Source organism: Mirounga leonina, unplaced genomic scaffold (assembly GCF_011800145.1).
Source record: "Mirounga leonina isolate KUSES-001 unplaced genomic scaffold, KU_Mleo_1.0 Mir_448, whole genome shotgun sequence".
In the NCBI taxonomy this organism is placed as follows: Eukaryota; Metazoa; Chordata; class Mammalia; order Carnivora; family Phocidae; genus Mirounga; species Mirounga leonina.
The window spans coordinates 737,581-765,145 of record NW_023270758.1 but is presented as its reverse complement, the minus strand read 5'-3'; the positions used below and the strand labels follow the sequence as shown (position 1 = coordinate 765,145).

The following is a 27,565-nucleotide window of genomic DNA, read 5'->3' as shown; positions in this document are numbered from 1 at the left end:
CATAAGCAAGAAGGATAGTTGCTATATACCAGGTAATTTATCTTTTTTAAAAGATTTATTTATTTGAGAGAGAGAGAGAGAGCACATATGGGGTGGGGCAGAAGGAGACGGAGAGAGAGAAACCCAAGCAGACTCCCCACTGAGAACAAGCCCGACGTGGGGGCTCGATCTCATGACCCTGAGATCATGACCTCAACTGAAACCAAGAGTCAGATGCTTAACCAACCGTACCACCCAGGTGCCCCTCTATGATACCAGGTAATTTAAAACAGTAAATTAAAATGCATAGAAACAGTGAATGTGGGAATGCCTACTGCATAAAATATAATCAGTAGTATGGAAACAAATTTAAGGAGTGCTCCCAGATGGTGGAGGAAGGAGACCGAGAAATTAATACAATCGTGAAAAAAATGGTAGATGTAGAGGACAAACAATATTTATCCAGGGGTAAATGGGTATCACATGTTCCTGGAGAAAAGACCAGGGCAAATGGAAAAGGACCTGTATCCAAAGTAGAGCTCAAGATAAAGAATGAACTGTACAGAAAAAATATTTTAATTGTGAAAGGTAAATTCTAAGACTGAAAAGTGGTCATGAATCTCAAATAACATAGTGTCAAAATACATAAAGCAAAGACTAGTCAAAATGAAAGGAGAAGTGTACAGAAATACCATAGCAGGAGGGTCTTAAAACATACTTTGTCAGTCTTTGACAGATAAAACAGGTAAAAAAAAAAAAACAACAACATGGATATAGATGACTTAATTTAATTAGAGTAATTCCTAATTTCCTCTATCTTAAAGCCTGTACCCTTTAATGAGACAATCACCTTTTTTCTTTGCACATAATTGATGATATGTTAGCTTGCAAGGAAATCCTCACTAAATCCACCCCCCAATGCCCACAAATTGCTCAGCTCACATTTTCATAATAGAAGTAGAAATCTACGACACAAACATGAAACAGAAGATCATCAAGCGGATAAGAAGGAATAGGAATCTATGAGAGCCTTAAGAATGGGAGCTCCCGATGTCACTTCTGCCGAGAATGGGACAGGCAGTTGATTAGGGTCGCCCCATAGGGTGGAGAGGAGGTGTGGGGGACCAAGCTGTGGTTGGAGACCAGGAGTGTGTGTACTGGCCCCAAGCCCCCACGTGTGATGCTTTTCTCCAGGAACACTCTCTATGCCATGTGTCACTGATGGTCAGAGGTACCTAGAGAGGATGCTGTTGAAAAGACAAGAGGGTGAGGATGTGGCAGTCCCTGGCAGAATGACTCCATAAGGGCAGGTTCGGGAGAGACGTCATACTATAGCGGTGCACAAATGCACCAGAGTGAAAGAAAGAGTTGAGGGGGTCAGAGGGTTCGATGAGATCAACAAAACTGGGGCAAAGGGAGCAGGAAAGTAAGAGGATAAAGGTGATCGGCGGGGCTGGAGGAAGTGTCATTCCAAGTAAAGCTTCAGGTGCCTGGGTCGGGATGGAGAGGTGGTCCTAACAGGAAGAAGGTAGATGTGTCACGTTTGGTTTCAGATTATCGTGTCTTGGTTCCTCCTCCAGATTCATTTGTATGAAAATCACATTGGAGGGATACTCTTTTAGCCTGGAGATGTATCTGGATCGTTATATAATTTGATTTGAATTCTCCCAAAGGAGAAAGGGAATCAGCATTTGCTGAGCCTCTGCCATGTGCTTTAAATTCCCCTGTAACGCTACTGTCCTCCATAATTAGGGTCACCCTAAAATCCACCGTCCAAAGTGGAACTCTCTTGAGAGTGAAGGGATAAATGGTATAAACTGAGGCTGTCCTGGGCAAATGGGGATGAATGGTCCCCAGAGCTATTATCCACCATCCCGCTGAGTCGTCTGTGATTTTACCCGCATTTTGGAGAAGGGGGTGGGGAACCAAGGCTCAGAGAAGTCATTTAACCAAGATCACCCAATTAAGTGAGAGTCAGGGCAGAGGTAGGATTCAAACTGGGGTCTGTCTGACTCCAAAGTCTGCATGTTGCTAATTTAGTTCCCGGTCTCCTCTGTACTAACGCTCCACCCTCATTTCACTTGCCGTGACTTGACGGGCTCTCTTCTAGACACACTGTGACGGTCCCAGCTGGAAGTCTGTCTCAGCACAGATAATTCGAGGTGCAATAACTGTACCCCCGCCAGCAGTGGCAGGAGGCCAGCTGTCCCAGGAGCCCTTGGCCACAACACACTAGGGGTGACCTCAATGTTGCGTGTGGGTGCCCAGAGACCCCAGGTTGGCTCGCTTTGCAGTTAGAGCCTATCTGATGAGGCCACAGGGGATGGCCAGTTAAGATGCCTATGGGAAGGGGATTCTGATGCATCCGAGGCTCACCAAAGCCATAGCATCAGAGAATCTTGGGGTTAGAGGAAGTAACAAGTGAATAGGACTCGAAGGGACACAGATCCAGGGGTAGACTTTGGAGCAAAGGGCCAAAGAAGCTTGTAACTAGAGAGGGTGTGGCCAGCAGTGGGGAGGGATTGGGGGTTAACCAAAGGCCCAGGTAAGCTGTCAGCCACCAGGGGCCCACAGGAATAGGAAGGGAGCAGGGCAGGATAGCAAAAATAGGTTGGTGGCTCTGTCATTTTTTTTTTTTTTTTGCCTGTTGAGTCTCTCTGCCTCCATCCCTGCTGTGATCTCAGGGTAGGTGCTGAGGGTGTCCATCTGATCTCAGTGAGGTCATCCTAGGTCTGTGTGTTGTTCACCAAAGGTTCTGTGATCCAGATCATGAGTTTTTGAGCCTCATTCTGCAGACCCAATTGCTCTATGGTTTTTGGAGAACAGGATGGGGGACCCTGAAGGCCAAGGGCCATGGGTTCTTAGAGGCCGGAGATGCACAACTGAGTTGTTTTTTTAAAAATTTAGTTTAAATAACACAATTAATACAAAAATGCTTTCTCTTTGTAATAAATTCAGAATGTGACAGGTAAGGCTGAAGTCTATTTTGCCCACAACCCCGAAACCAGGTTTCTCTACCTCTTCCCCAGATACAGTCATTACATTAAGTAAATTTGGGGTATATCCTTCCAGGTTCTTTTCTTTTCTTTTTTTTTTTTTTTAAAGATTTTTTATTTATTTATTTGACAGAGAGAGACACAGCGAGAGAGGGAACACAAGCAGGGGAAGTGGGAGAGGGAGAAGCAGGCTTCCCACGGAGCAGGGAGCCCGATGTGGGACTCGATCCCAGGACTCTGGGATCATGACCTGAGCCTAAGGCAGTCACTTAACCAACTGAGCCACCCAGGCGCCCTCTCTATTAAATAGTTTTATAAATGTATATGTTTTTTTTCTGAGCCATCTGACAGTAAGTTGGAGTGTATAGTTCCCATTTGCCCTAAATACTTGAGTGTGATGGACCACTACATCAAAAACTAATGATGTAATGTATGGTGATTAACATAACATAATAAAATGAAAAAAAAAAGTAAATATCTGAGTGTGTATTTCCCAGGAATGAAAACATCCTCTTACACGGGCATGGTACAATGATCCGAATCAGGAAATGTACATTGACCCAATGCTGTGATTTATTCATAGTGGGGATCTACGTTGCCACAATCGAACCTCTGGTGTGCACATTTTTCTTAAAAAAAAAAAAAAGAAAGGAAGAAACTTTGTATTGTCATCACCTCTCTTCACCTAGCCATTTTGTTCACCATGTTCGTTTAGATAGTCCACGTGATTAACATGTGCGTAGTATTTCGCAGTATGAATATGCACGGATTAGTTACCCCTTCCGCTGTGGAGGGGCACTCAGTATTTCCTATGCTTTGTCATTGCAGACATCCTCAAACATAACTGAATATTAGTGGGCATTACTTTGAATAGCTGTTCTGGGGACACCTAGGGAGGACAAGTGAGGACTCATGATGTTGAAGGAAGTGCCTTTTAAAGGAGTTGATAAAGAGAAGCTTCTGGTTATCTCCCACAACGTGTGAGATAAAGGCTTTAGAGCAGCACAATTATTCAGATTTTTCTAATAGATAGTTGTATTTTGGGTGGTTGCGGGGCCGTGGGTTGGGGGAAAGAGTAGGAAAGTTTTTGAAGAACAGTTCTTAGGAAAATAGTTAACAGTAATGCTGTCTTTTTATGGATTCAGCCCTGGTAACTTAGGTAACTTTCAGCAGCATGCAGAAGGCCTTGTTTGCTCTGAGGACCCTTTGATGGAAACAGCCAGACCTCACCCCCCACCTGCTTCACATCCAAGGCGAGCGGTGTTCTCTGGATCAGGACACTTCTCTTCTGTACATTTAGCACACTTCCACCAGGGGGGGGGGAAGGTTGCTATTTCTGCTTTGTGTGAGGCATTTTGTACCATCTGGGCTGGCTGGATTTCAACAAAGATAGTAAAGAAACATTTATCAAGAAAAATCAAAGTCAGTCTCGCCAAGTGTGGTCTAGAGAGATTTGCTTCCTCAGTACATCATGGCTGGGAAACATGTCTCTACTTTGAAAAGCTTCAGGAGGAACAGGCCTCTGGATCTTAGCCTGCAGCTGCTGTCACCTGCTCATGATGTGGTGGTTTCGGGAGCTAGAGCTCTTGAGATGTGAACGGCAGCAGGCCCAGAATCAACTCCGCTCCTTTCCTGTCCACGGCAATTTTTGACCTCTTCAGTGGAGGATAGATTCAAAAGGACAAAAGCGGAAGGAAGGATCTATAAGGGCTAGGGGGGAGATGGAGTCATGTCTCAGTCACGAATATTGGGTTCAGGAGAAGCAGAGGCCCAAGGAGAGGTCATTCTTAAAGCATTAATTATAAAGTTTGGCTCAAGACTCCAGCACACACTTGTCTTGTCAAGAGCCCTCGGAAGGAGCTGTGAACTTGTAAACTTACAGTAGAAGAAAGTTCTGGTGATGGTCCCGTGGTGTCAGTTCATAACACAGGGAGTGAGGTGGGAAGGGGGTGTGGGCCTTGACAGAGAGAAGAGATGTGAGCCATTCCCACTTGCATATGTGTTGCCAGTCAACCAGACAGACAAGTTTCTGGCACGTCAGTGCACCTCAGATCGTGTTTTTATGCAGCTTACTCTGATAGATGTGTCATTACAAGATCCCAGCCTAGGAACTGGCACATGCTATTTTCCCTGGAAGGCTCAAGAAATGAGAGAAAGTAACAGTTGGAGATTATATTCTATGGGGAAGATGCATGTGGATCTTAAGAAATTATATCATCCAGAAACGCTTTACTTAATGTGTGCTGTATGGACCTCCAGCAGTAGAATCATCACCTGGGAACGTGTTAGAAAAACAAGTGAGCAGCTCTCCCTCCAGAGTCACTGAATCGGAATCCATCTGTAGGAGTGGGTCCCAGGGATATGTGCCTCACAAGCCATGTGGGTGACTCTTATACACACTAAAGTTTGAGGAGCCCTCTGGAAAGGTTCAAGCGGGAAGGTCAGATGCATAACTCTCAAAGAAGAAGACCCAGACATCCACTTGGAAATGGTTAACTCTTCTTAATAAAAGTGGACAAGTGTAATGAGAGGAGACCCTGAATATGTGTAGTAATAATAATAAAATAGCAAAAATATAGCTGGCGTTTATTGACTATTCCCTGGGAGCCAGCTTCTGTGCTAAACGTGTATATTCTGCATCCGATTATACTCTTACAACAACCCAATGAAGTATGTATCATCTCCATCTCATTGGTCAAGAAATCGAGGTCCCAAAATGTGAAGTAACTGCAAGGCAAGATGCAAAACCTGACATCTCGTAGCCTTGTCTCCACTACACTGTCCCTCTGCTTCCTTCCTTCTTTAAGCCAGTCTTACAGGCTCCTTTACTCAGTGTTCTTCATTGAGGGTGGAATCTATACCTACAATGCTGCAATATCTTTCCGGCCTTCTCTCTGGGCTGTCTGGGTCATGGTTACGGGTGCCCCGTGGATGACAGGTGCGCCCTGGTTTGGAGAGCAACTCTTTCTCTTTTAGCTTTTGCTTTTTGGATTGAGGTAAAACTCACATAAGATAAAATTAACCATTAGCCACCTTAAAGTGTACCCTTCACTGGCATTTAGTATGTTCACGGAGTTGTGCGACCATCCTCCGTGTCTAGTTCCAAGAAATGTTATCACCAGTAAAGGAAACCCCTTCCCCATTACGTGGTCGCTCCCCATTCCCCCCTCCCCACCAGCTCCTGGCCACCACTGGTCTGCTTTTTCTGTCTCTGTGGATTTACCTTTTCTGGGTGTTTCATACAAATGGAATCCTACAACATGGGACCTTCTGTGTCAGAGTGCACAGATGTTCACAGCAGCACTATTCACTAGAGCCAGAAAGTGGGAGCAACCGTGTCCGACAGATGAATGGATAAACAAAGCTTGGTATATCCATACGAGGGGATAATATTCAGCCATAGTTGTACTACTGACAGGCACCACAACGTGGATGAGCCCTGAAAACATCACGCGTGGTGAAAGAAGCCGATCTTTCTTGTTGGCTTTGTGGAACACAAACTTAAGAGAGCGTACAGTTAATCTTGGGGGCACAGTGGGTAGAGCAGAATGAAAGTCAGAAATCCGTTTCGAACTTATATACAGCAGAGGCTGCATCTTACCGGTCTGTCTCGCTTTGCATGCTTCTTAGCTATCGATGTTCCTAAGTTACAATTCCTGTTAAGTGAGTGGGATGCCAAGGACTCATCCACATGTTGTCCAGCCCTCACTGGCCGATGCTTAAACATTGCGGGGCTATTAATGCTGAAATTGCGTTTTCTCTTTTTAGTAAGAGATGCTAAAAACCTTGTACCTATGGACCCCAATGGTTTGTCAGACCCTTACGTGAAACTGAAACTGATTCCCGACCCCAAGAGTGAGAGCAAGCAGAAGACCAAAACCATCAAGTGCTCCCTCAACCCTGAGTGGAACGAGACATTCAGATTGTAAGTTAAAATTATCACTGCCCAGCGTGGGCGGTGGGGGTTGGCTTCTGGGCCACCTGAGATCAGAGAGTGCCCCTCCCGGCTTCCATTTCATTTTCTCCCTCCCTCTCCTTCCCTCCCTCCCTTTCTCCCTCCTCCCTCCCCTTCCTCCCCTTCCATCTGCATTTTTGCATTGCAAGCCAAGTAAAAATTGGAACTTATTTTTTTTAATAGAGTTGAGAATGTCTATGGTGTGGGGAGTGGGTGGGATAGAAAGTAGTGTGATGTGTTGCTAGGTGAAGGCAAGTTGTGGGAGAAGCTCTGGTCTCAGCGAACAGTGGGACAGAACCCATAGGGTGTGGTGATAACCCCTCTAGGGCTGAGTCTGTGGATATGGATATGCTGGGTCTGCAGCCTGTTGAGAGTTCTCTGCCACCTTCCATGGAGGATCTTCCCGGGCCAATGCTCCAAGAACCTGGGCTCACTTTTTGTTGCATCTGGGCCCACAAGGGTTCGTGACATCAGCCAATATTTAAGGAGCATATCCCAGTTATAAAAAGCGCTCTATTGAATGGTCTCAGTTCATTGGCCAGTTCATCCCCGTTTAACCAATGGGGCTTATAGAGGTTAAAGAATGTGGCCAGAGTCCCCCAGCAAATATGGGGTCGAGGAGGATTCAGCTTCTGACACTCTGACTCTGGAGGCTACGGGCCAAAGGCACGATTCCTTGTGGGAGCCCCATCCCCCATTTCCTCTCTCAGGGCAAAAGTGGGGGTGCACCTCAGCCTCAATCAAGGACATGCCTCAGAACAGTTTCCCCCCACCAGCACTGACAAGACTGCTTCCTCCACAGATGTCCTCAGCCTCATGCTAACTCCCGTGTGTGCAACCAGTCATGCAATTATATAATTGGTATCCATATTTCTTATAGCGACTGTGTCAATAGGGTTTCCCGAACATCACGAACTCTATTAAGACTTAAGGCAGCAGAAGCAGCTAGAACTGCTTCTGATGGAGCTGGCCCAGGTCCTCCACCCAGCTGAGCCACAGGCTGTGGAACTTGAGAAGCTCTCCCTCCCTGGGGAGCTTGCCTGGGAGGGAAATGGAATATGTTGCTTGCAACAGCTTGTAATCTTTAAAAATGCCTACCTTCAGGCCTTGTCCTCTTAAGCATTTCATCTGCTTGAGAAATCACTGTAACCTCCGCTGACTTCTCTCTTTTTGCGCTTGGTAGCCAACTGAAAGAATCGGACAAAGACAGAAGACTATCTGTAGAGATTTGGGATTGGGATCTGACCAGCAGGAATGACTTCATGGGATCTTTGTCGTTTGGGATTTCCGAACTGCAGAAAGCTGGTGTTGATGGCTGGTAAGCGGGATTTTGCTTTGAAAGCTACCGTATAGCTTGGTGCATCGGTTATGGGAAGAAGGATGTTTTCCTTTTTGTCCTAAAAGTGAAATACTAAAGCAGAGTCAGAGTGATGGTTGGTAGATCAGATCTGCCTCATGGAAATGTTTTATTTGGTCCTTGTACTTAAAAAGAAAAAAATCAGTTGCTAGTATTTTCAAAATCGGGACATTTTCCATAAAAATCTGGACTTCTGGGGGTGCCTGGGTGGCTCAGTTGGTTAAGCATCCAACCTTTTTTTAAAGATTTTATTTATTTATTTGAGAGAGAGAGAGAGAGAGAGCATGAGCAGGGGGGAGGGGCAGAGGGAGAGGGAGAAGCAGGCTCCCCGCTGAGCAGGGAGCCTGATGTGGGGCTTGATCCCAGGACCCTGGGATCATGACCTGCGCCGAAGGCAGATGCTTAACTGACTGAGCTACCCATGCATCCCAAATGTCCTACTTTTGATCTCAGCTCATGTCTTCATCTCAGTGTTGTAAGTTCAAGCCCTGCATTGGGCTCCATGCTGGGCACGGAGCCTACTTAAAAAAAAAAAAAAAAAAAATCTGGACTTCTGGTTTGCAAAGCCAGAAATATCTGGATGCACTGGGCCTAGAAGGCAAGAATTGAGAACAGGTGAGAAGTTAGTTAATGCCTCCTTCAGACAGGACACGAATTTTCTGTTTGCCATAGTCTCCACCATCCCCTATTGCTTTATATCCATCTAACTTTACACAGTTACATGTCTTGACTGGCCCCATGGGCACTAAAGTGGCTCTCACAGTATACCCTAAAGATATACACAATCCACTGTCAGATTCTGGCTCCGTAAGAAGATGCTCCTTCATTGGGACTGCTTACCAAGCCTGGCCACGGAGGTGCTGGGAGATTACGGCAGTGGGCAGCTGCAGTGTCTCCTTTGTTCTGCAGTTTTTGCTTCGTTCCCTTCTCATGGCAAAAAATTCCTTGCTCAGTATTCCCAGCGAAGAGACTGGGTGAGCCGCCTTAGCATTTGGTGGTTTCACCGTCATCTGAGTAAAAGGAGTCAGAATACAAAGTCCAACCTGGCACCATAGCTTTGAGCAAAGCGGGGATTACTGGCTGCCCTTACCTCTTTAAGAGAAATGGTCTCCTTTCTGAATGGTCTCACTGGGGGCTTTTCCAGTTACAAGTGAAAGAAAATAAAAATCAGACCAGTTTAGCAAGAAAGAGAATGTGTCACCTGGACCACATATCCTTTCCATTGCTCACCGTACAACCTCCTTGTCTCTCCTCCCTTTTCATCATAGACTTTGTTGTTGTTTTTTAAAGATTTATTTATCTGAGAGAGAAAGAATGCGATCTGGGAGGGCGGGGGGAGCGCAGAGGGAAAGAGAGAATCTCAAGCAGATTCCCCGCTGAGCGCAGAGCCTGACGCAGGGCTCCATCTCACCACCCTGAGATGAGACCAAGAGTCAGACATTCAACCGACTGAGCCACCCAGGTGCCCCTGTATTTATCACAGACTTTTATTCAAATAGATTTTGAGTCTCTCTCTAGTCCATTCTAGTCACTAGAGATCCGTCAGGTATAAGACAGACATGCCCTCATGGTGCTTAGCTTCTGGAGTGAGAAGAAATGACACCAATGACTAATCAATGACAACATGATGACAGATGTGAAGGAGGATGAAAGCCAAGTGGGTACAAAAAACCCAATAGTACTAAGGTGTGTTAAAGTACAGATCACAAACGGTTAACAACAGAATTCTCAAAAAAATAGGGGAGGAGCATTTGTCACAGTTTTCCTTAGCTCACGAATGGGGAGACCAGGAACATCAATGACTGATTCCGAAGGTTTGAGAAGCTGAGACTGGTGTACCAGGAAACATAGGAATGCTGAAGTCACTTTGCTAAGTTAGAGGTAAAGCCGGCTGCCAAACAGGGCAACGAAATCACAACCTTGGAGGCGATCTGTCTACCGGACTGGAAGAACTTCTTTTTTTCTTCTTCTTTTTAAAAGATTTTATTTTTAAGCAACCTCTACACCCAACGTGGGGCTCGAACTCACAACCCAGAGATCAAGAGTTGCATGCGTACCCGACTAAAGCCAGCCAGGCGCCCCAGACTGGAAGAACTTCTAAAAGTTAGCGTTTGTCTTTGCAGAGCTGGGAGGCCATCTGGGCCCAACTGTCTTGTGGATTATAAGTAACAGTTCTAAGTAACAGACTAATAAGTAGTAGTGGGGAAGGAGATAACTATTTAGAAAATGTTCTTGCATGACAGTAAGAGGTCACGCTGCCATCTTTTTGCCATTTTCCTGTTTCACATAGGTGCGGCAATTCTCCACCAAATACTAGCAAACCAAATCCAACGATCACATTAAAAAAGAAAGTCATTCACTGCGATCAAGTGAGATTTATCCTGGGGATGCAAGGGTGGTTCAATCAGCATGATACATCACATCAACAAAAGAAAGGATAAAAAAAAAATACAATCATCTCAATAGATGCAAAAAAAAAAAGGCATTTGACAAAGTACGACATCCATTCTTGATAAAAACTTGGGTAATTTTTCTTAACGTATGGATGATCTGACTTTGCATGCTGCTGTTAGCTCTAGTGACAGATTGCATGTTCCTTCCTCTTTAAGTCAGGCGTAAGGACGTTAAAGAGAAAGAATGTATGATCTCCCAGGGGGTCTAAGTGAGACAGGAGAGAGAGAACATGATGATAATAATTACCAGAGCAATAGCTACCACTTACTGACTCTTAACTGGATGCCGGGCTCTGGGCTGATCCCTTTCCAGGTGTCCTGGAGTCACACATTGATACCCATGAATAGCCTCTTTCTTTTCTGTGATGCACCCAGACTTTCTTAGGCAGTTTCGTGACCTCCTGGTGGTGATAAGGGGGCCCTCCTGCATGTGGTATGCCTTCTGGGCTTGACTGCTGCACAGTAGCCGATCCTGCCTGGTTCCTGAACCCGTGCCCACTGAGGCTGGACGGGTTCCCCTGCCCACCCCTGCCAGCTTTGGATCCTCATTTCTGGCTTCCTGTTGGAGTCCCAGGTCCTGGCCTGTTGCCTCTTGTTGTGAGGTCCCTCCACATAGTGTCCTCCTTTTCCCACTCTGCAGGCTACCTGTGTGAGCCCTTATTTCTCAGCCTCCTGCATGCGGGCCAGGAGTGCTGTCTGAGTGATCCCTATATCCCTGGCCTGCTGCAGCTGCGATGTGTGGCCCTCCACATAGGTTTCTGCCCAGGGCCGAGAAGGCTGGGCAATGCCCCTCTGCTTTTGCCTTATCCTTGCTCACTTCTCATGGTTCTTCAGGCCCAAACGGTCAGGACTCTCTCCCACTGGTACCACCTCTTCCTGGTCTGATGCCGGGCCCATCTGCTCCCTGGAAAGAGCAGAGTGCAGGGAGGACAGAAAGGCTGAGTCCAAATTATCCCCACATGTACACGTCATCATCCTTCAATTCTCCCACCAGTTCTGGGCGGAGCATCGTTCCTGGGATCAGAGTAGTCAAGCAACGTGTGAAAGGACACACAGCTCGTACGTGACGGTGCTTGAGTTTGGGTCCAGGTCTTTGGGATGCCAGGGTCTAAGCACATGCACATCCCATTTTGCCTCCTGGTACAGGGGTTTGGCAGAGGCCTAGAAGGTAGATGGGTCGTTTTGACCTTGGCTCTCCTAAGTGGATGGATGCTTTGTGACTTCAGGTGAATCACTTCACCTCTCTCTACTCCAGCCTTCTCAGCCATTACAATTCCATTAGTCAGGGCTAATTGCAGCATCCCTCATCCCTCCTCCTAGGAGAGTTGTGAAATTGATGGAATTATAGGAGGGAACTTTTGCTAAATAAAAGCCCTCTTCAGATTTTGCAGATTAAAGTCCTCTTTTGCAGGTAAAAGCCCTCTTTGTTTTTGCAGCTAAAAGTCGCCCCTAAACGATTCAGGGCCAAGACATCTGTGATGCTGTCTTGACTGTAAATGGATCAAATTCTAGAAATTTGGATTCTTGTCCCTGTGGGGTCTTGGGTGAGTTCCATGCCATCTCCGAGACTCAGTTTCCCCATCTGGTAGGGGATGAGCTCTCCCAGCTATTCTGTTGTACTGTAATTGAAGACCATGCAGCAGAAAGGCAAAAGGCTGCTGTCTGAGTTCCCAGATGTGGCGTGCCAGCCTCAGGCCCCTCATCTGCCACTTTGCCACCAGCCGCGCATCTGTTGTCAGATCCACTTCTTTGTTTCTAATTTTATTTGTTTTTGCTGTCTCCTTTCCTTCCCCTTGTTTTCCAGGGGTTCATCTGTTCTGCTGTGGTTTATTTTTCTGCAAAGAATGAGCTCTGGGATTTACGTATCAATTCTGTGTTTCAGTCTTCTTCTTTTCTGTGGGTTTGTTGGGTGGTTGCCTGTGAATTTCAGTCGAACACTTTGCTAATTTATTTTTCCTCTATTAATGGACTCTGCTCTTCAAGAATAAAGAACAGGCATTGGGGGGAATAAAGATTTCCTCCGAGCTGTGATATGTCTCACTCCAGCTTTTGTTGCTTGCTCAAGGTCTGCAATTGTGGTTTTTGTTTTTGTTTTTTTTTGTTTTTTGTTTTAAAGAGTTTATTTATTTATTTGTCAGAGAGAGAGAGAGAGCACAAGCTGGGGGAGCGGCAGGCAGAGGGAGAAGCAGACTCCCCACGGAGCAGGGAGCCTGATGCGGGACTCGATCCCAGGACCTTGGGATCATGACCTGAGCCGAAGGCAGGTGCTTAACCGAGTGAGCCACCCAGGCGTCCCATACAATTGTGTTTTTAATTTCTTTTCAAGCGTGCTTTTATTTGGGCATTCTGGAAATCACTGGTGTTAGCTTTTTGTTTCATTTTTCATTATTAATGTCAAATGACAGTGTTGGTACTTTATGGTCAGAGAATATGTCCTGTACACTTTTCTTTCTTTCTTCCTTTTTTTTTTTTTCCAATTTAGCTTAGTTCAGTATTACTAAATATTCTGTGGACACTTAGTAAAAAGATTACCTTTATTACTTGTAGGTCATGCATTTCAGTGTTGATTAATTCCATCTTAATATAATATCCAGATCTCTTATGCCATCCTATTTTTTTTTTATTTGTTTCATCTGACCAAAATGCACAGTGCTCATTAAGATTCTCCCAGTAACATTTTTTGGAACATTTTCTTTCATTTCTCGTGTTTTTTTGCTTTATATGTGTGTGGCATCATTATTGACTATATAGCTCTTCAAGACCTATTTTCAAAAATGACTGATATCAACACAAAATTATGTCTGTTGCAGTTAATACTCTTTGCCCATGATTTTGCCTTTTTGCTGGCATTTCTTCAGTGAATATACATAGCAAGTACCTATATACTGAATCTTTGGGTTCATGGAGATTTCTTTTTATTTGGAGAATAATACATAAAATTTAAAAAAAAACAAACATGAGTAGTAAAAAATAGCATGTTTGAAGCTGATAAATGCTATAGAGAGGGGAGCCTGGGTGGCTCAGTCAGTTAAGCGTCCAACTCTTGATCTCAGTTCAGGGCTTGATCTCAGGGTCATGAGTTCAAGCCCCTAATTGGGCTCCACACTGGGCATGGAGCCTACTTAAAAAAAAATTTTTAAATAAATGTTATAGAGAAAAGTAAACAAGAAACAGGGATAGGGAATGCTGGGGGTGGGAGGAGGGTGATACTCCAATTTATTTAATATAATTCTCAGGAAAGGACTCACTGAAAAGGTGACACATGGCAGAGACCTGAAGGGAGGTGAGGGAATGAACTTGTGGAAATCTAGGGAGAGATTGTCCCAGATGGCGAGAACAGCAAATGCAAAGGCCCTGAGGCAGGAGTATGCCTAGTAGGTTTGAGGGTCAGCGAAGTGACCTGTGTGGCTGGAGCTGGATCTCCAAAGGGGTATCAGTGGGGAGCAAGGACTGGCAGGATGAGGGGGCCTCGGCAGATCCCACAGGGGCCTTTTAGGAACTTCAACTTCTGCCCAGAGTAAGTTGAGGAGCCAATAGATGAGGACATCTGATTGACCTTTCAACATGTCTCCTTTGGTTGCAGAGTGGTAAATACTTCTTGCCTAGTGGATCCTGCCCATTTTCTTATGTTTAATCTCAGTCCTTTGATTTGGTATAACACGTGGCATGTTATTGGATTGAAAAACAAAAAACAAAAAACAAAAAACCAGACCTGAATCCAAAAGTCTTTCTTCTTTTCCCTAAGGAAATGTTTTAATGTTTATGGTCATAATTGCCACATTTCCATCATGATGTTTCAGATTCTGAGGGGTTTTATTCCTTTCCTATTTCATTCTTTTCTTTGTATTCTTGCGAACAGACAACTATTGTATAATTGTTAACTTAAATTTATGTTTCTTTAAGTTTTCTTTTGTTATTACTAATAATGTCATTTTGGTCTTACTACAAATCCCACCCCTCCCCCCAAAAAACTAAGGCTTTGGAATCAGACTTCCTGGGTTAGAGTCTCTGCTCCTCCATTTCCTAGCTGTGTACCCCTGGGGAAGTTACTTTGCCTCTCTGACTCCTTTTCTCATTTGGAGATAATGGCAGTAATTATGTCCTAGGATTGTTATGATACTGAAGTAGTTAATATAAGTGAAGCGCCCAGTGTCTGGTGAATAGTAAGCACTCAGTAAGTGGTAGTGATTATTATTAATTGAATAATTATTAGAAAAATGTAAATAAGAAAGCAAAATACTATCCAGAATCCCATTGTCCAGGGATAATCACTGTTGACATTATTAAGAGGTTTTTTCTGTGTGTATTACGTATGTGTGCATGTGTGTGTGTCTGTGCTCACGTGTGTGTATATGAAACAAAAAATGAAATTTTACCATACATACTGTGTAGCAGCCCTCATTTTTCATCTAACAATGCATTATGAACACATTTCCTTATAATTCAGTAATCTTAGGCAAAATCATTTTCCTGTGGCCCGTTCTATAGATCTGCCTCAACTTACAGAATCATATTCTTATTATAAGATGTGTAATGCTTACCTAGATAAATAATGCTACAGTAAACATACTTGCAGCAAAACTTCTGTGCATAGCTTTAATGATTTCCTAAGAAATTCCTAATCCTGGAATCCATGGCTTTGAGAACATATGTACTATTAAAATGTTGCCAAACTGTTCTGCAGTTTTTTTCAATTTACATTCTCACCAGTGCTGCGTGATACTTTTCATTTCGCCCACACTTGTCAACATCTGGTATTGTAAATTTCAGATACAATGCAAAGATTATACATATTTTGTTACTAAGTATACATATTTACATAATTTCATTATCATACATATTTTGCTACTAATTATGTTGAATATTTTCATTTGTATATTGCCATTTGTTTGTATTTATAAATGACTATGTCCTGATTTTGCCTGTCATTTTCTTACTGAATTGTAAGAACTTTTTACATAAGATGGATCATAATATGTCTTTCCTGATATACATGTTGCTATATTCCCTCCTTTCATGTTGTATATTAATTTTGGTAATATGCATTTTTCTTAATGGTATACAAAATATTCAGTTCAACTCTAATCAATATAATAAATATCAGGTTCAACTGCCAGAAAAATTTCTCAGGGTTGTCTTCCAATTCCCTAATTGTTATCTGAATTATCCATCTTAGTGTTCATTATCTCCAGTGGATTTTTAAATTTAGTAATTATATTTTCCTTCTGAAAGTAGCCTTTCCTAATCTCAGATTGTTCCCTTTTCAAAGATGCATTAACTTCTTGAATCTCATTAAAAGTATGAGCTAGATATTTTTTAGAATTTTCTCTCTTTTGGCAATAGTACTATTTCATGGGAGGTACTTATCTGATTTCTAATTGTTTCTCTTTATTTGACTGAGTTTTTCATACATCCTGTTATTCTTCTGTATCTGCCCATCCTTATAGGCAGATGAGCACAGGAATGATGAGTGTCCCAGTTGTAATTTTTCAAAATCAGACGAAGGGAGACTCTTTTGTATTTTTTGGAATTTTTCTTTGTCAGAACAGGGATCCTGTTCCCTAGAGCCATTTTGGAAAGATCCACAGCTGGAAACAGCTACACAACAAACAGTCAGCCCTACTGCCCTATAGGGGGACATTTTCCCCATGTCAAAGTTGAAAGGGGTCCCTGCTTCTCTTTTCTAACAGACACAAGTCTATTCAGGGCAATAGGGACAGCATACTGGCTCCAGCACACATAGCGAGGGCACCGTGACATGTCCCATCCTTCCTGAATATGGATCAGAATGGGTGGCTGTCATCTAGTCCCTGGTGGTCTGGCCCAGGGTTGTTAGTGGGATTCTGTCAGGAGTCCCATTGACTGGTCACCGCTGGTCAGTCCCCCTTGATCTGTAGTTTCCAAAGTGGCTTAGACCATACATAGTTTAGATGGCACATGGTTGGGGCATTGGTAATACTGAACGGTACCCTGGCCAAGCTGTTCTTTGGCCAGTGCTCCTTCAAACCTTCAGATTACCACAGAGAGAAAGTCTCAGCCAGTGTTACTGTACCCGTAACGTTCTTCAACTCGCGCCGCTGGCTGAACTCCCATTTTAACAAGGAGGGGCAGACATTAGTCTCAGAGCCTTTGGTAAGTAACGCCGTCAACTCGGACTTGGGTCACTTTGATTTGCTTACGTTTATTTTTTTACAGTTACTTTCTACTTGTAACCTGTCGGCTTCCTTTTAAAAGTGAGTATGCTATCTAAAAAGGAGACAATATAATGAAAACCATGAAGTGGATCGTAATATCCAGATTTCGCAAAATCCACAAAGGCAAATAATGTTTGCCAACCACTGCTCCGTGTTCTCTTACTATTATTTAATTTGTGGGAGCTCCTAGACTTTGCTGCTGTGTGGATAGCACCCTACTTGATTGCCAACAAAAATACAGATGTTCTCTTATTTTTGTATTTCTTTTGGAAATTGGGAAGAGGACAATTGACTATTTTTTTAAAGATTTATTTATCTGAGAGACAGAGAGAGTGTGTGAGAGAGTGGGGGAGGGGCAGAGGGAGAAGCAGACTCCCTGTTGAGCAGGGAACCTGACATGGGGCTCGACCAAGACCCTGGGATCATGACCTGAGCCCAAGGCAGATGCTTAACTGACTGAGCCACCCAATGCACCCTGAGGACAATTGAATATTAAATGTGGAGACAGATGTAGGGGTGCGAAAAAGCACCTCTGCTTTGAATCACCTCTCCTCCTATTTTTAGGAGCTGCTTGAGGAAGTTTTGTGAATGGAGGAAAAAATCATTAAGAAAATTGTGTATTTGGGTTAGGAAGTCTTTCTTTGGGAGTGAGGAGCTCCGGGATGTTTTTTCCCTCTAGCGACTCAGATGTCTTTGGGATGTCCTTTTCCTTCCTCTCTCTCATGTTACCCTTTGAGTAGCTGGAAGCATCTTTGTGGTCAAAAACATACTGAAAGCCATCTTGTTTATTAGGATAATGTCAATATCCATAATGATGATGATGATTTCTTTTATCACTTGCTAAATGCCAGGCACTGTGCTTATCATTTTGCATGAGTCACCATGTCTCAGCTCCACAGTAATCCTATGAAAAAGACTTTTTTTTTTTTTAAGTAATCTCTATGCCCAACATGGGGCTTGAACTAACAACCCTGGGATTAAGAGTTACATGCTCTGACTGCGCCAGACAGGTGCCCCTGAAAAAAACTCTTGTTCCAATTTATAGATGAGAAAAATTGAGGCTGAGAGCCTAGCTAGTTTATCCAGTGACCCAAGGAGGCATGGGCAGAGGTGAGATTTGGATCCAGGCAGAGTTTGACTCCGGAGCTGGGGAATTAACCAACGAAGGGATGTCATTTCTCAAGGGATTAATACAGGGCACTTTGGGAAGGTGTCTGCAGAGAAAACAGCATCATGGAGACAAGGTCATAGTCATCCAAATGCTGCTGAGAGCCAGGATGCTGTGATCCATCGACCATGGGAGATCTTCCTAGCATTCTTTCAGAATAAGAAAGCACTTAGCAGACAAAAAGTAGTAAAAACATACAGAATGACTGAATGAGAGAACTAAGAAAAGTGTGTATGTGTGGAGATGAGAGACAGAGCCAGAGCCAGAACACTGCATAAACACAGATTATTAATTTTTTTCTGAAAACTGTGGAATAATTACAAAAATACGTAGCATACCTGGCTGCAAACACGTACGCGCACACCTCCCCCAAAAGAAAAAACCCTCAACACATTTTTTTAAGGTAAAGCTGTCTATAGTCTTCCTTTCCTTATCCTAACTGACAAAATAATATCAAGTCAGGTCACGGAATTTGTCCTGTCTCCCTGTCTCCCTTTAGGTTTAAGTTGCTGAGCCAGGAGGAAGGCGAGTACTTCAATGTGCCTGTGCCGCCGGAAGGAAGTGAAGGCAATGAAGAGCTACGGCAGAAATTTGAGGTGAGCTGTCTTTCTTTCTCCGTCAGTGGGAAATGGTTGAGTTTGCCTCATATGCTGTGGCTCTGGTTATGAAAGGCCTTCTACCAAGGCCTTTCATGACTCTGTGCCTTTGCAATGTTATTCTGAGTCCCAGAAAACTCCTATGCATCCTGCAAAACCCCAACCAAGCATACCCTGCTTTGTGAAGTCATTCCTTCCTCCTTGTCCTCATTTAGATTTAGACTTTTACTCGAAAGTGCTCCTTCACTTCTCAGGTCATTTTTTTTTTAAAGATTTTATTTATTTATTTTAGAGATAGAAAAGGGGGAGGGGGGAACAGAGGGAGAGGGACAAGCAAACTCCATGCCGAGCATGGAGCCTGATGGAAGGCCCAATCTCACGACCCTGAGATCATGACCCAAACTGAAATCAAGACCCGGACGCTTAACCGACTGAGCCACCCAGGAGTGCCCCTTCTCAGGTCATTTTGATGGTAGCTTGGGCTGGGATGGTAGTAATGGTGAATGAAAGAAGTGGAGAGAGGAGTGCTCTATTTTGGAGGCTGAGTCAACCAGACTTGCTGAGAGATAGAATCTGGATTTGGATCTATTGGTGGGATGGTGCTGTACTGTTAACAAATGGAATAGTTTGTGCTGGTGACTTCATGAAATACCCATGGGTATATCTTCTGAAGAAGAGTCCTTGGCCCTGACCTTGGGCTACAGTCTGGCTCTGCTTCTACTCCAGCTAAGCCCTTTCCCTTCTGGGGAGCCAATAGACCCCGTTTTCAACTGTGTGAGAGTTGCAGACGCATCCCAGTTTTACAAAGAAAATGTTTTGGGGAAAATGAGTTTGAGTTCTTTCATTACATGTGTATTGAGTGATTTTAAAGTAGTTTCATAAGGGAAAACACATTATTTTGTTTGTACAAACTCAATATACTGAGCCTGATGGGAAATCATCAGTTCTAGATAAACAGTGTTGGCCTGCTAACTCCGAAAAAATTGTATAAAATAGCTAAAATGAAATAGATTATTATCATTGTTATTCAGCAAATAATCACGCAGGCAAATAAAAAAAAAACTCGTGACCAGGTAAAGTTCCATAAAAGAGAGGTCCATGTTGACTCTGAGAACATATATAAGAGCTGGGGACAGGAGGACAGGGAAGGTGTCATTGAGGTGGCAATGGTGCAAGTTAACGGAGTAGAGAGGGGAAAAGAAAATTCCATTCAGAGAGAACAGCATGTGCAAAGGCCCTGTGGCAGGGACTTCTTTAGCAACTATGTGAAACTTAAAGAAGGCCAGTGTGGGTAGAGGAGAGAGAGCAAAGGGTAAGTTCAAGGTAAGGCTGTCATCACAGTAGTAGAAGGGCTGTGCTGGCCTTGGCAAGGATTTTGGCTTTTATTCCAAGATCCATGTTAGTTTCCCCCTCAACTTGACAGAAATAGCACTTGAGTTTTGACCCTTGTGTGTCCTCCACAAAAGCCAGTGGTGATGGGTCTGACCCAGGGGGCTATCCCTTCCTGGAAACAAGTGGGATGAACACATTGGCCTTGAGCTTATCAGCCATTTCTCCAGCGAACTTGATAAGGGAAGGTTATTCCCATAGAGCTGGCTCAAGCCCCAATGAGCCGGAAAAAGGACATCCCACGCAGTGGAGCCAAGAACTGGACACTCTTGATTAGTCCTTCCAGAGAACACCTTCCATCTCTTTCCCTCAACTTTTTGATGAAGCTGTGCTCATTTGCTGCTGTATTAAAAATGCACCCATGTGGGTAAAAAAAAAAAAACGAAGGCCACTCTTTTCTCATATAAAATGGCGTCTCAGTTTGCAAAATGATTTCTTCCATCCTAGGGCAGCCGGGGTGACATTTCAGGACACCAAGGAGAACAGTTCCTACGTGAACATAGCGTTTGTCGGGGCCAGTTATTGGCGTGGAGTAAAGGACTGTTTTATCTGCACGTGACAAAATGCAGCCGTTTATTTCTAGCGAGAGCCCGCAAACGCTTGTTTATGCCTGAATTATAATTGCTCCGTACCGTAGTTGTTGATTAAAAAAAAAATGTTTCCAACAGACCGAAAATTGTTCTCAGACACACAGAGAAATTTCAGGTGACCTTGAACGTGAGAAATGTAATCCCTGTGCAATAACCAATTAGCACCCAGAATGACTCAGAAATTACTTTCAAGCCTCATAATGTGGAGAAATTCTGAGTGACGGTAAAATCGAGCTGCTGGCCTTGGGGTAATAGAATTTCACGGCAGGGTGAGCTTGGTACGGTGGCTGTCCGTGGTGTATTTCAGAATGTTCCAGTTGGCTCGGTCTGGTGGGGGGTGTGGGCTTTTGCCTGACCAAGGGCTTGTCTCTGGGTCAGTGAAGGGAAAACTCCATTTTGGATGGTTCAGAGTGGGTTTTCAGACGGTCTCAGAATTTTCTTACATCATACAGTGCTTCCTCTGGGCCATTTATTATTTTAAATGCTCCAGAAATATTAGCGTATTTAACCCTTGCAGTACCCCCTTGCAGGTAGATACTATTAGCATCCCTGTTTTTCTTTTATGGATGAGGAAACGGAGTCCCAGTAAGGTTAAGCAACTTTTTACCATCCCAGAGCTAGCTGCTCATTATCCTGGGTTGAGTTTCCCCAGCAACAGGCCATAAGGATTCAAGTGCAAGTAGTTTCTTTGGGAGGTGATCCCAGGAAGCGTCATTGCCGAGAGGGGAAGAGGAGGTGTGTATCATGAAGCAGGTTAGCACCGTGGGCAGCTGGGGTTTAAGCACGCCGGAGAACTCTGGGAGTTGGATGTGTGCCTGGGGGGCACCAATTGGGGGGCACAAAACTGCAGTATCATCCACCAGCTCAACTTCTGTTGCTGGCTGGTGGCTGCTTTTGGGGGAGTTCCCTGGCCAGTACTTGTGGGCTCGGCTTGCTCCTGCAGCCAGAATGTGAGCCTGCAGATGGAGCTGCAGGTGTGAGCGGTAAGGAGCCCCAGGTGTAGAGAGGAGAGCACCAGGGGGTCTTGGCCGGACACCTGGTCTCATCTGTGCAAGTGAAGCCCTGTTCCACTCAGGTGGTTCAAGCTCCAGGCTGCCCAGATTTGAATCCGGCTCTGCCACTTTCCTGCTGGGTGACTGTAGGCAAGTTACTTTCTCTCTCTGAGGCTTTGATTCCCCATCTGTAAAATGGGGGAAGCACGTCGCTTCTTAGCTTCTAAGGTTATGTGAGGATCGAATGAGATAATGCATTTAGGACAGCGTCTGGCGCGTCATGGCATTCAAATGTCAGGCCATTGTTGTCATTACCAGCTTCCCCCTTGGAATAAATAGAGCTCCGACCATATTCCTTCTGGGCTTTGGAAGAGCCGGTTGGGGATTGGGAGGGATCTGTGGGGACTCCAAGCCTCCTGAGGTCTCACCTCTGCTGCTGGGTACCGGGGTACCTGTAGGAGCCCCTCGTAATTGCAGAGGAGTCTGTAGTTGAAGCCAGGGCCGTCACTAATCATCTGAAATGTAGCCCCGGAGACTGGGTCCCGAGGCACCTCTGCCCCCCTGCAATGCAGTCTGGAAAGAGGCAGGGCTCCTTGCTCAGAAGTGTAGTCTATTTGCTTTCTCTTTGAGCACCGACTTCTAGGGCTCCGAACTGCAGACATAAAAAGGCAACCATTAGTGTATTCCTGTTTCTGAAGACATATCCAACCCAGCCCGATAGAGGATCATTTTAATTTGGGACTCAGTTTTAAAATGTTTGCTCTTTGATGGAGTACCTGCTAGGCCTGAGGGTCCTGGGGATCAGGAGGCTTTCAGAGGGACACAGGATGGGCTTCTTGTCCTTCAAAGGTTCACTGGGTCGGGTCACAAGCCCAAATGTTTTCAGGAGCCAGACAGATAACAAGGAGGGGAAAAAGCTTGGTGTCAGACAGTAGGGTGTGGTGGGGACTGCGGTAAACTTGGGAAGTCCAAGATCAAAGCCCCAGCCTGGTCATGTTCTGGTGGGAGCCCCCTTCCGGGTTCCTAGATGGCTCTTTTCTCACTGTGTCCTCACTTGGTGGAAGGGCTGAGGGACCTCTCTGGGGCCTCTCTTATGAGGGCACTGATCCCACCCATGGGGGCTCCACCTTCATGACCTAATCCCCTCCTACAGGTCCCATCTCCTAATGCCATCACCCTTGTGGGGTAGGATTTTAGCATGTAAATTTTGGAGGGGAAGACACAAACATTATCACCTACATGGGGGGACACAAACACTATGGCTTCGAAGGGGGTCCAGACATCATAGGTCTATAGCCTATACCTATGGAAAAAAAGAAGCAAATTCAGAGGGGAGAAGTTTGCTCGCAGGACAGAGGGATGAAGCTGGTGGCTACTTGCTGCTCCTTGAAGGACAGAAAAAAAAATTTCCACGAAGCAAGGCCAAATGGAGAAATTGGGAAGTTGAAGCCCCTTACTCATGCTTCACCAGCAAGCTGTACTGGGACCTGGGGTGTCCCCCTGAGGGCCAGGATGAGGCCTGGGGACCAGGGGATGGTCAGGATTTGGATCCTCACAGGTTGGACAGTGCAGTGTGTGGATCAGGTGGGTCCTGAGTCAGGATTCAAAGAAGGTGGGAGATGTGTTCCTAAGGCAGGGAAGATGTTAGGGCGGGGAGAAAGGTGGGAATGTGTTTGACAGCCTGGGCAAAAACTTGGGGGCCGGAACGTAAGGATTTGGGATGATGGAAAGATACGGTCCAAAAAAGGCAGTACAACTTCTGTCTTCGGCACTTTGCTTCTTTACGATCTCCCTGAGGTGCTCATGCTGCTCAAGTTTTAACCACCGGCTCTATGTCTCTGACCCCCCCACACCTCTGTCTCTAGCTCAGATACCATTTCTCAGTCTCAAACCCACAGAGGCCATTGCTTTCTGGGTATGGATACTTGGCTTTCCCAGAGACACTCAGATCTCAACATATCTTACTACGAAACAACTTGACCATGTGTGTTCACAGCAGCTTTGTTAATAGCCCCAAAGTGGAAAGGACACAAATGCCCATAAAGAGGAGAATGGATAAACGTAAACAATGAACAGCAAGACAAAGGGGCAAACTACTAACTCTTACAACAGCACGGTTGCATTTCAAGAACAGGATGATGAGCAGAAGCAACCAGATGCAAAAGACTACTTCTTCCATAAAGGGAAGCCTGTCAGACTTTGACAAATCTTCACCAAATATGTGGGTTTCCCACACCCAGAAATTCTCCAGTCCTCTGTGGACACCAACCGGGTGTCCTACAATTGAATTCCCAGATGACACCTGGAGTTAGAACAGACCCCACAGGTTAAGGCCTCGGTCCCAACAAGGCTGCCCCCACTTTAGACTCCAGTCACAAATGGTGGGTTCCCAGGTCACCCACACTTCTGTCTGACTTGCTACCAATCAGGGGTTCCCACTATACCTCCTCCTCAGATTTGATAATTTGCTAGAACGGCCCACAGAACTCAGGGACACACTTATTTCTAAGAACTGGCTTATTGTATAAAAGGGATATGATAAAGGATACAGATGAACAGCCAGACGAGGAGATACATAGGGTAAGGTCTGAAAGGAGTGTGGGAGCTTCCATCCCCCACAGGGTTGGGATTCACCATTCTGGAAGCTCTCCAAATTCTGTAGTTCAGGGATTTTTATGGAGATTTCATCATGGAGGCATGATCGATTATTAACTCAGATCTCCAGCCCTGGGATGGGGCTGAAAGTAATAAGCTTCTAATCGTGGTTTGGTCTTTCGGGTGACCATCCCACATCTAGGAGCCCACCAAGAGTTTCCTCATTAGAATAAAAGATACTCCTATCAGGAAATTACAGGAGTTTTAGGAGCTTTGCATCAGGAGCCAAGAGCAGAGAACAAATATATATTCCTTATTATGTCACACTCTGTGATTCCATTCAATGAAGTTCAAGAACAAACAAAACTGACCTATGGGAATAGAAATCAGAACAGAGATGGTGTTCGTAGGAGGCAGGATTGGCTGGGAAGGGGCACAGAGAACTATCTGAGGGTGATGGAAATGTTTCCTCTCTTGATTGGGGTTTGGGTTCATGGGTGTATACATTTGTCCAAATTCATAGAACTATATGCTTAAGATTTATACATTTCAGTGTATCCAGTGTAATTTTTATTTTTATTTTTATTTATTTTTAAAGATTTACTTATTTATTTGAAAGAGAGAGAGAGTGCACGCTTGAGCAGGGGGAGGGGCAAAGGGAGAGGGAGAGAGAGAATCCCAAGCAGACTCCGCACTGAGCACGGAGCCCGACATGGGGCTCGCTCTCATGACCCTGAGATCATGATCTGAGCCAAAATCAAGAGTCAGACTCTTAACTGACTGAGCCACCCAGGCACCCCTCCACTGTAATTTGTGAAACATTAATTACAAAAAGAAGAAAACTGGTGGATGCTTTGTCAGCAGCACAAATGGGATGACAACAATGAACACGCACGTTCTGAGGGAGAAATAAACCTTGCAGTGTATGCCACTGTGGGGAGGGGGGAGCCTCAACATGCCCAAAGTCAAGCTTTTCCCAGTCTTGCCCACACCTCCAAATCTGCCCTTCCTCTGCTCCTCCTCTGAGTGGGAAGTGCCACCATCCTGTCCTCCCAGGTGCTCAACGCAGAAGCCAAGGACTCGTCTTTCATCCCTTATCCCTCTCTCCCAGGCTGCACCCAGCTCTGATGAGTCTACCTCCAAATCCATCCACTTTGTTCCATCTGCATCACAGATACCCCCGAGGTCGGGCCCCACCATCTTGCACCTTGATGACTGTGGTCATTTCTTTCTGGTGGTTCTCATACTCACCTTCTTCGAATGGGTCTCTTCGCTGGATCCAGGGTTATCTTCTAAATGGAATATGATCATGCCATGGCCTCCTTAAAGCCTTTTTTTTTTTTAAAGATTTATTTATTTGGGGGGGCAGACAGAGAGGGAGAGAGAATCTCAAGCAGACCCCTCTCTGAGCTCAGAGCCCAACACAGGTCTCCATTTCACGAGCCTGAGATCATGATCTGAGCGGAAACCAAGAGTCGGAGCTTAACGACTTTGCCACCCAGAGACCCCACCCTAAAGCCTTTCACGCTCAGAATCAGCTCTGACCTCTTAAGACTGTTTACCTGGTCCTTGTTGCCTTTGGGCTGTATCCCGTGCCACATCTACCTTGTACTCTGTGCTCCAGCCAGTCTAAACAGTGTTTGCTTTTTCAAGTGTGTCCGGCTTTCTGCTCCATTAATGCTGTTTCTGCTGCTGACATCAAGTTGTTTACCTGGAGAACTCCAGAATATCCTTGACACAGGGTGGGGGACCCAGTCCCTGCTGTGGGGTAGATTCTTTGAACATCCAAAGTTGTTTTTCTCCCTGATTGATCCCCGGCATCTAGAGCATCACCTGGCCTGTAGCAGGTACTCCATGAGTATTTTTTGAATGAATGACTCTTTCCCAATATTCAAAACCCTGAAAAAATGTTTGTTGCTTCCTTGTCTTTAAAAGACAACTGAATAGGGGCAGCTGGGTGGCTCAGTCGGTGGAGTGTCCAACTCTTGATTTTGGCTCAGGTCATGATCTCGGGGTCCTGAAATCGAGCCCTGTGTTGGGCTCCGTGCTTAGCGTGGAGTCTGCTTCTCCCTCTCCCTCTGCTCCTCCCCCTACCTCTCTCTCTCTCTGGAATAAATAAATAAAATCCTTTAAAAAAAAAAAAGACAACTGAATAATAAGACAACTATAATAGCTGCCATTCATAGAGCACCTACTATGTGCTAGGAATGGTGCTAAGAACTCTGAGATACATTCTCTCATGTCCTGATCTCCATTTGCTTGAACAGGTTTAGAAAGGTTCATTCACCAAAGACAAGTAAGTGCCTACTCTGCTGGGTACCGCTCTAGACACCAGGGAAAGGAGAATAAGACAAAATCCTTGACCTCATGGAGCTTATGTTCTAGTGTGAGGACAAAGATGAGGAATTAAGAAATAAGTTAATATTGGGTTTGTAGGACTGTGATAAGAGATATGGAGAAAAATAAGTAAGGGGAATGAGGATTGCTGAGAGCTTCTGCATATTGGTGTTGGGAAAGGCTGTCTTTTTTTTTCCCGAGATTTTATTGATTTGAGAAAGAGCAGGGAGAGGGACAAGCTCAGTGCAGAGCCCGATGCAGGGCACGATCCCACGACCCTGAGATCGTGACCTGAGCTGAAAGCAATCTGATGCTTAACCAAATGAGCCACCCAGGCGCCCCAGGAAAGGCCGTCTTACCCGAAGTGAGGAAGCTCTGGGAAAGAACTCCAGGCACAGGGGACAGCAAGTGCAAAGGCCCAGGGGCAAGGGCGTGTTTAGTGCTTTCAGAGAACAGCAATGAGGCCAGGGCAATGCAAGGAGAAGAGATCCAAAATCAGAAGGTACAGAGGGGCTGGGACATCTCTGGCCTTTGGCCTTTTCTCTGAGAGAGTTGCTGAAGTTCAGGATGTCTGGATGGAGGAGTGTCCTGAGCTGATAACTCCCTCAGGATAACATCACTTATCCACACCAGAGTCAGGATTCTAGCCCTAGAGGCGACTCCAGGAACAAAGTCTTTCCTGGTGGCTGCAGGTCTCACTGCTGACCTCCTCTTCTTTCCTCATTGCAGGGAATCTGCTACCATTCTGAGTCCCTGTTCTGCTGCTCACAGCAGCGAGACCCTCCCCCACTGCACTGAGGACCAACATGGGCCTCACCATCCACTTATCCACACGGCAGGAAGCCGTGTTTGTTGTTGGGGAAGTTGCGGAGATAGAGTCTGCACCTTCACAGAGCTTCCAGTGTGTTGGGAGAACAAGGGAACAGTTACCATCCAGTATAAATGGGAAGTGAGACAGATGAAG

General features: G+C 45.1%; 1 protein-coding gene across 2 annotated transcripts in view; it reads left to right on the top strand.

Moving 5' to 3' along the window:
• The window catches only part of PRKCB (protein kinase C beta), a 317,015-nt gene that overhangs the window by 203,266 nt on the left and 86,184 nt on the right, over positions 1 to 27,565 (top strand). For both annotated transcript variants that reach the window (XM_034988039.1, XM_034988038.1), the window contains exons 6-8: positions 6,744 to 6,900; positions 8,114 to 8,248; positions 18,602 to 18,698. In XM_034988039.1, coding sequence (XP_034843930.1) covers positions 6,744 to 6,900; positions 8,114 to 8,248; positions 18,602 to 18,698 — 389 coding nt within the window. The remainder of the gene's footprint in view (positions 1 to 6,743; positions 6,901 to 8,113; positions 8,249 to 18,601; positions 18,699 to 27,565) is intronic.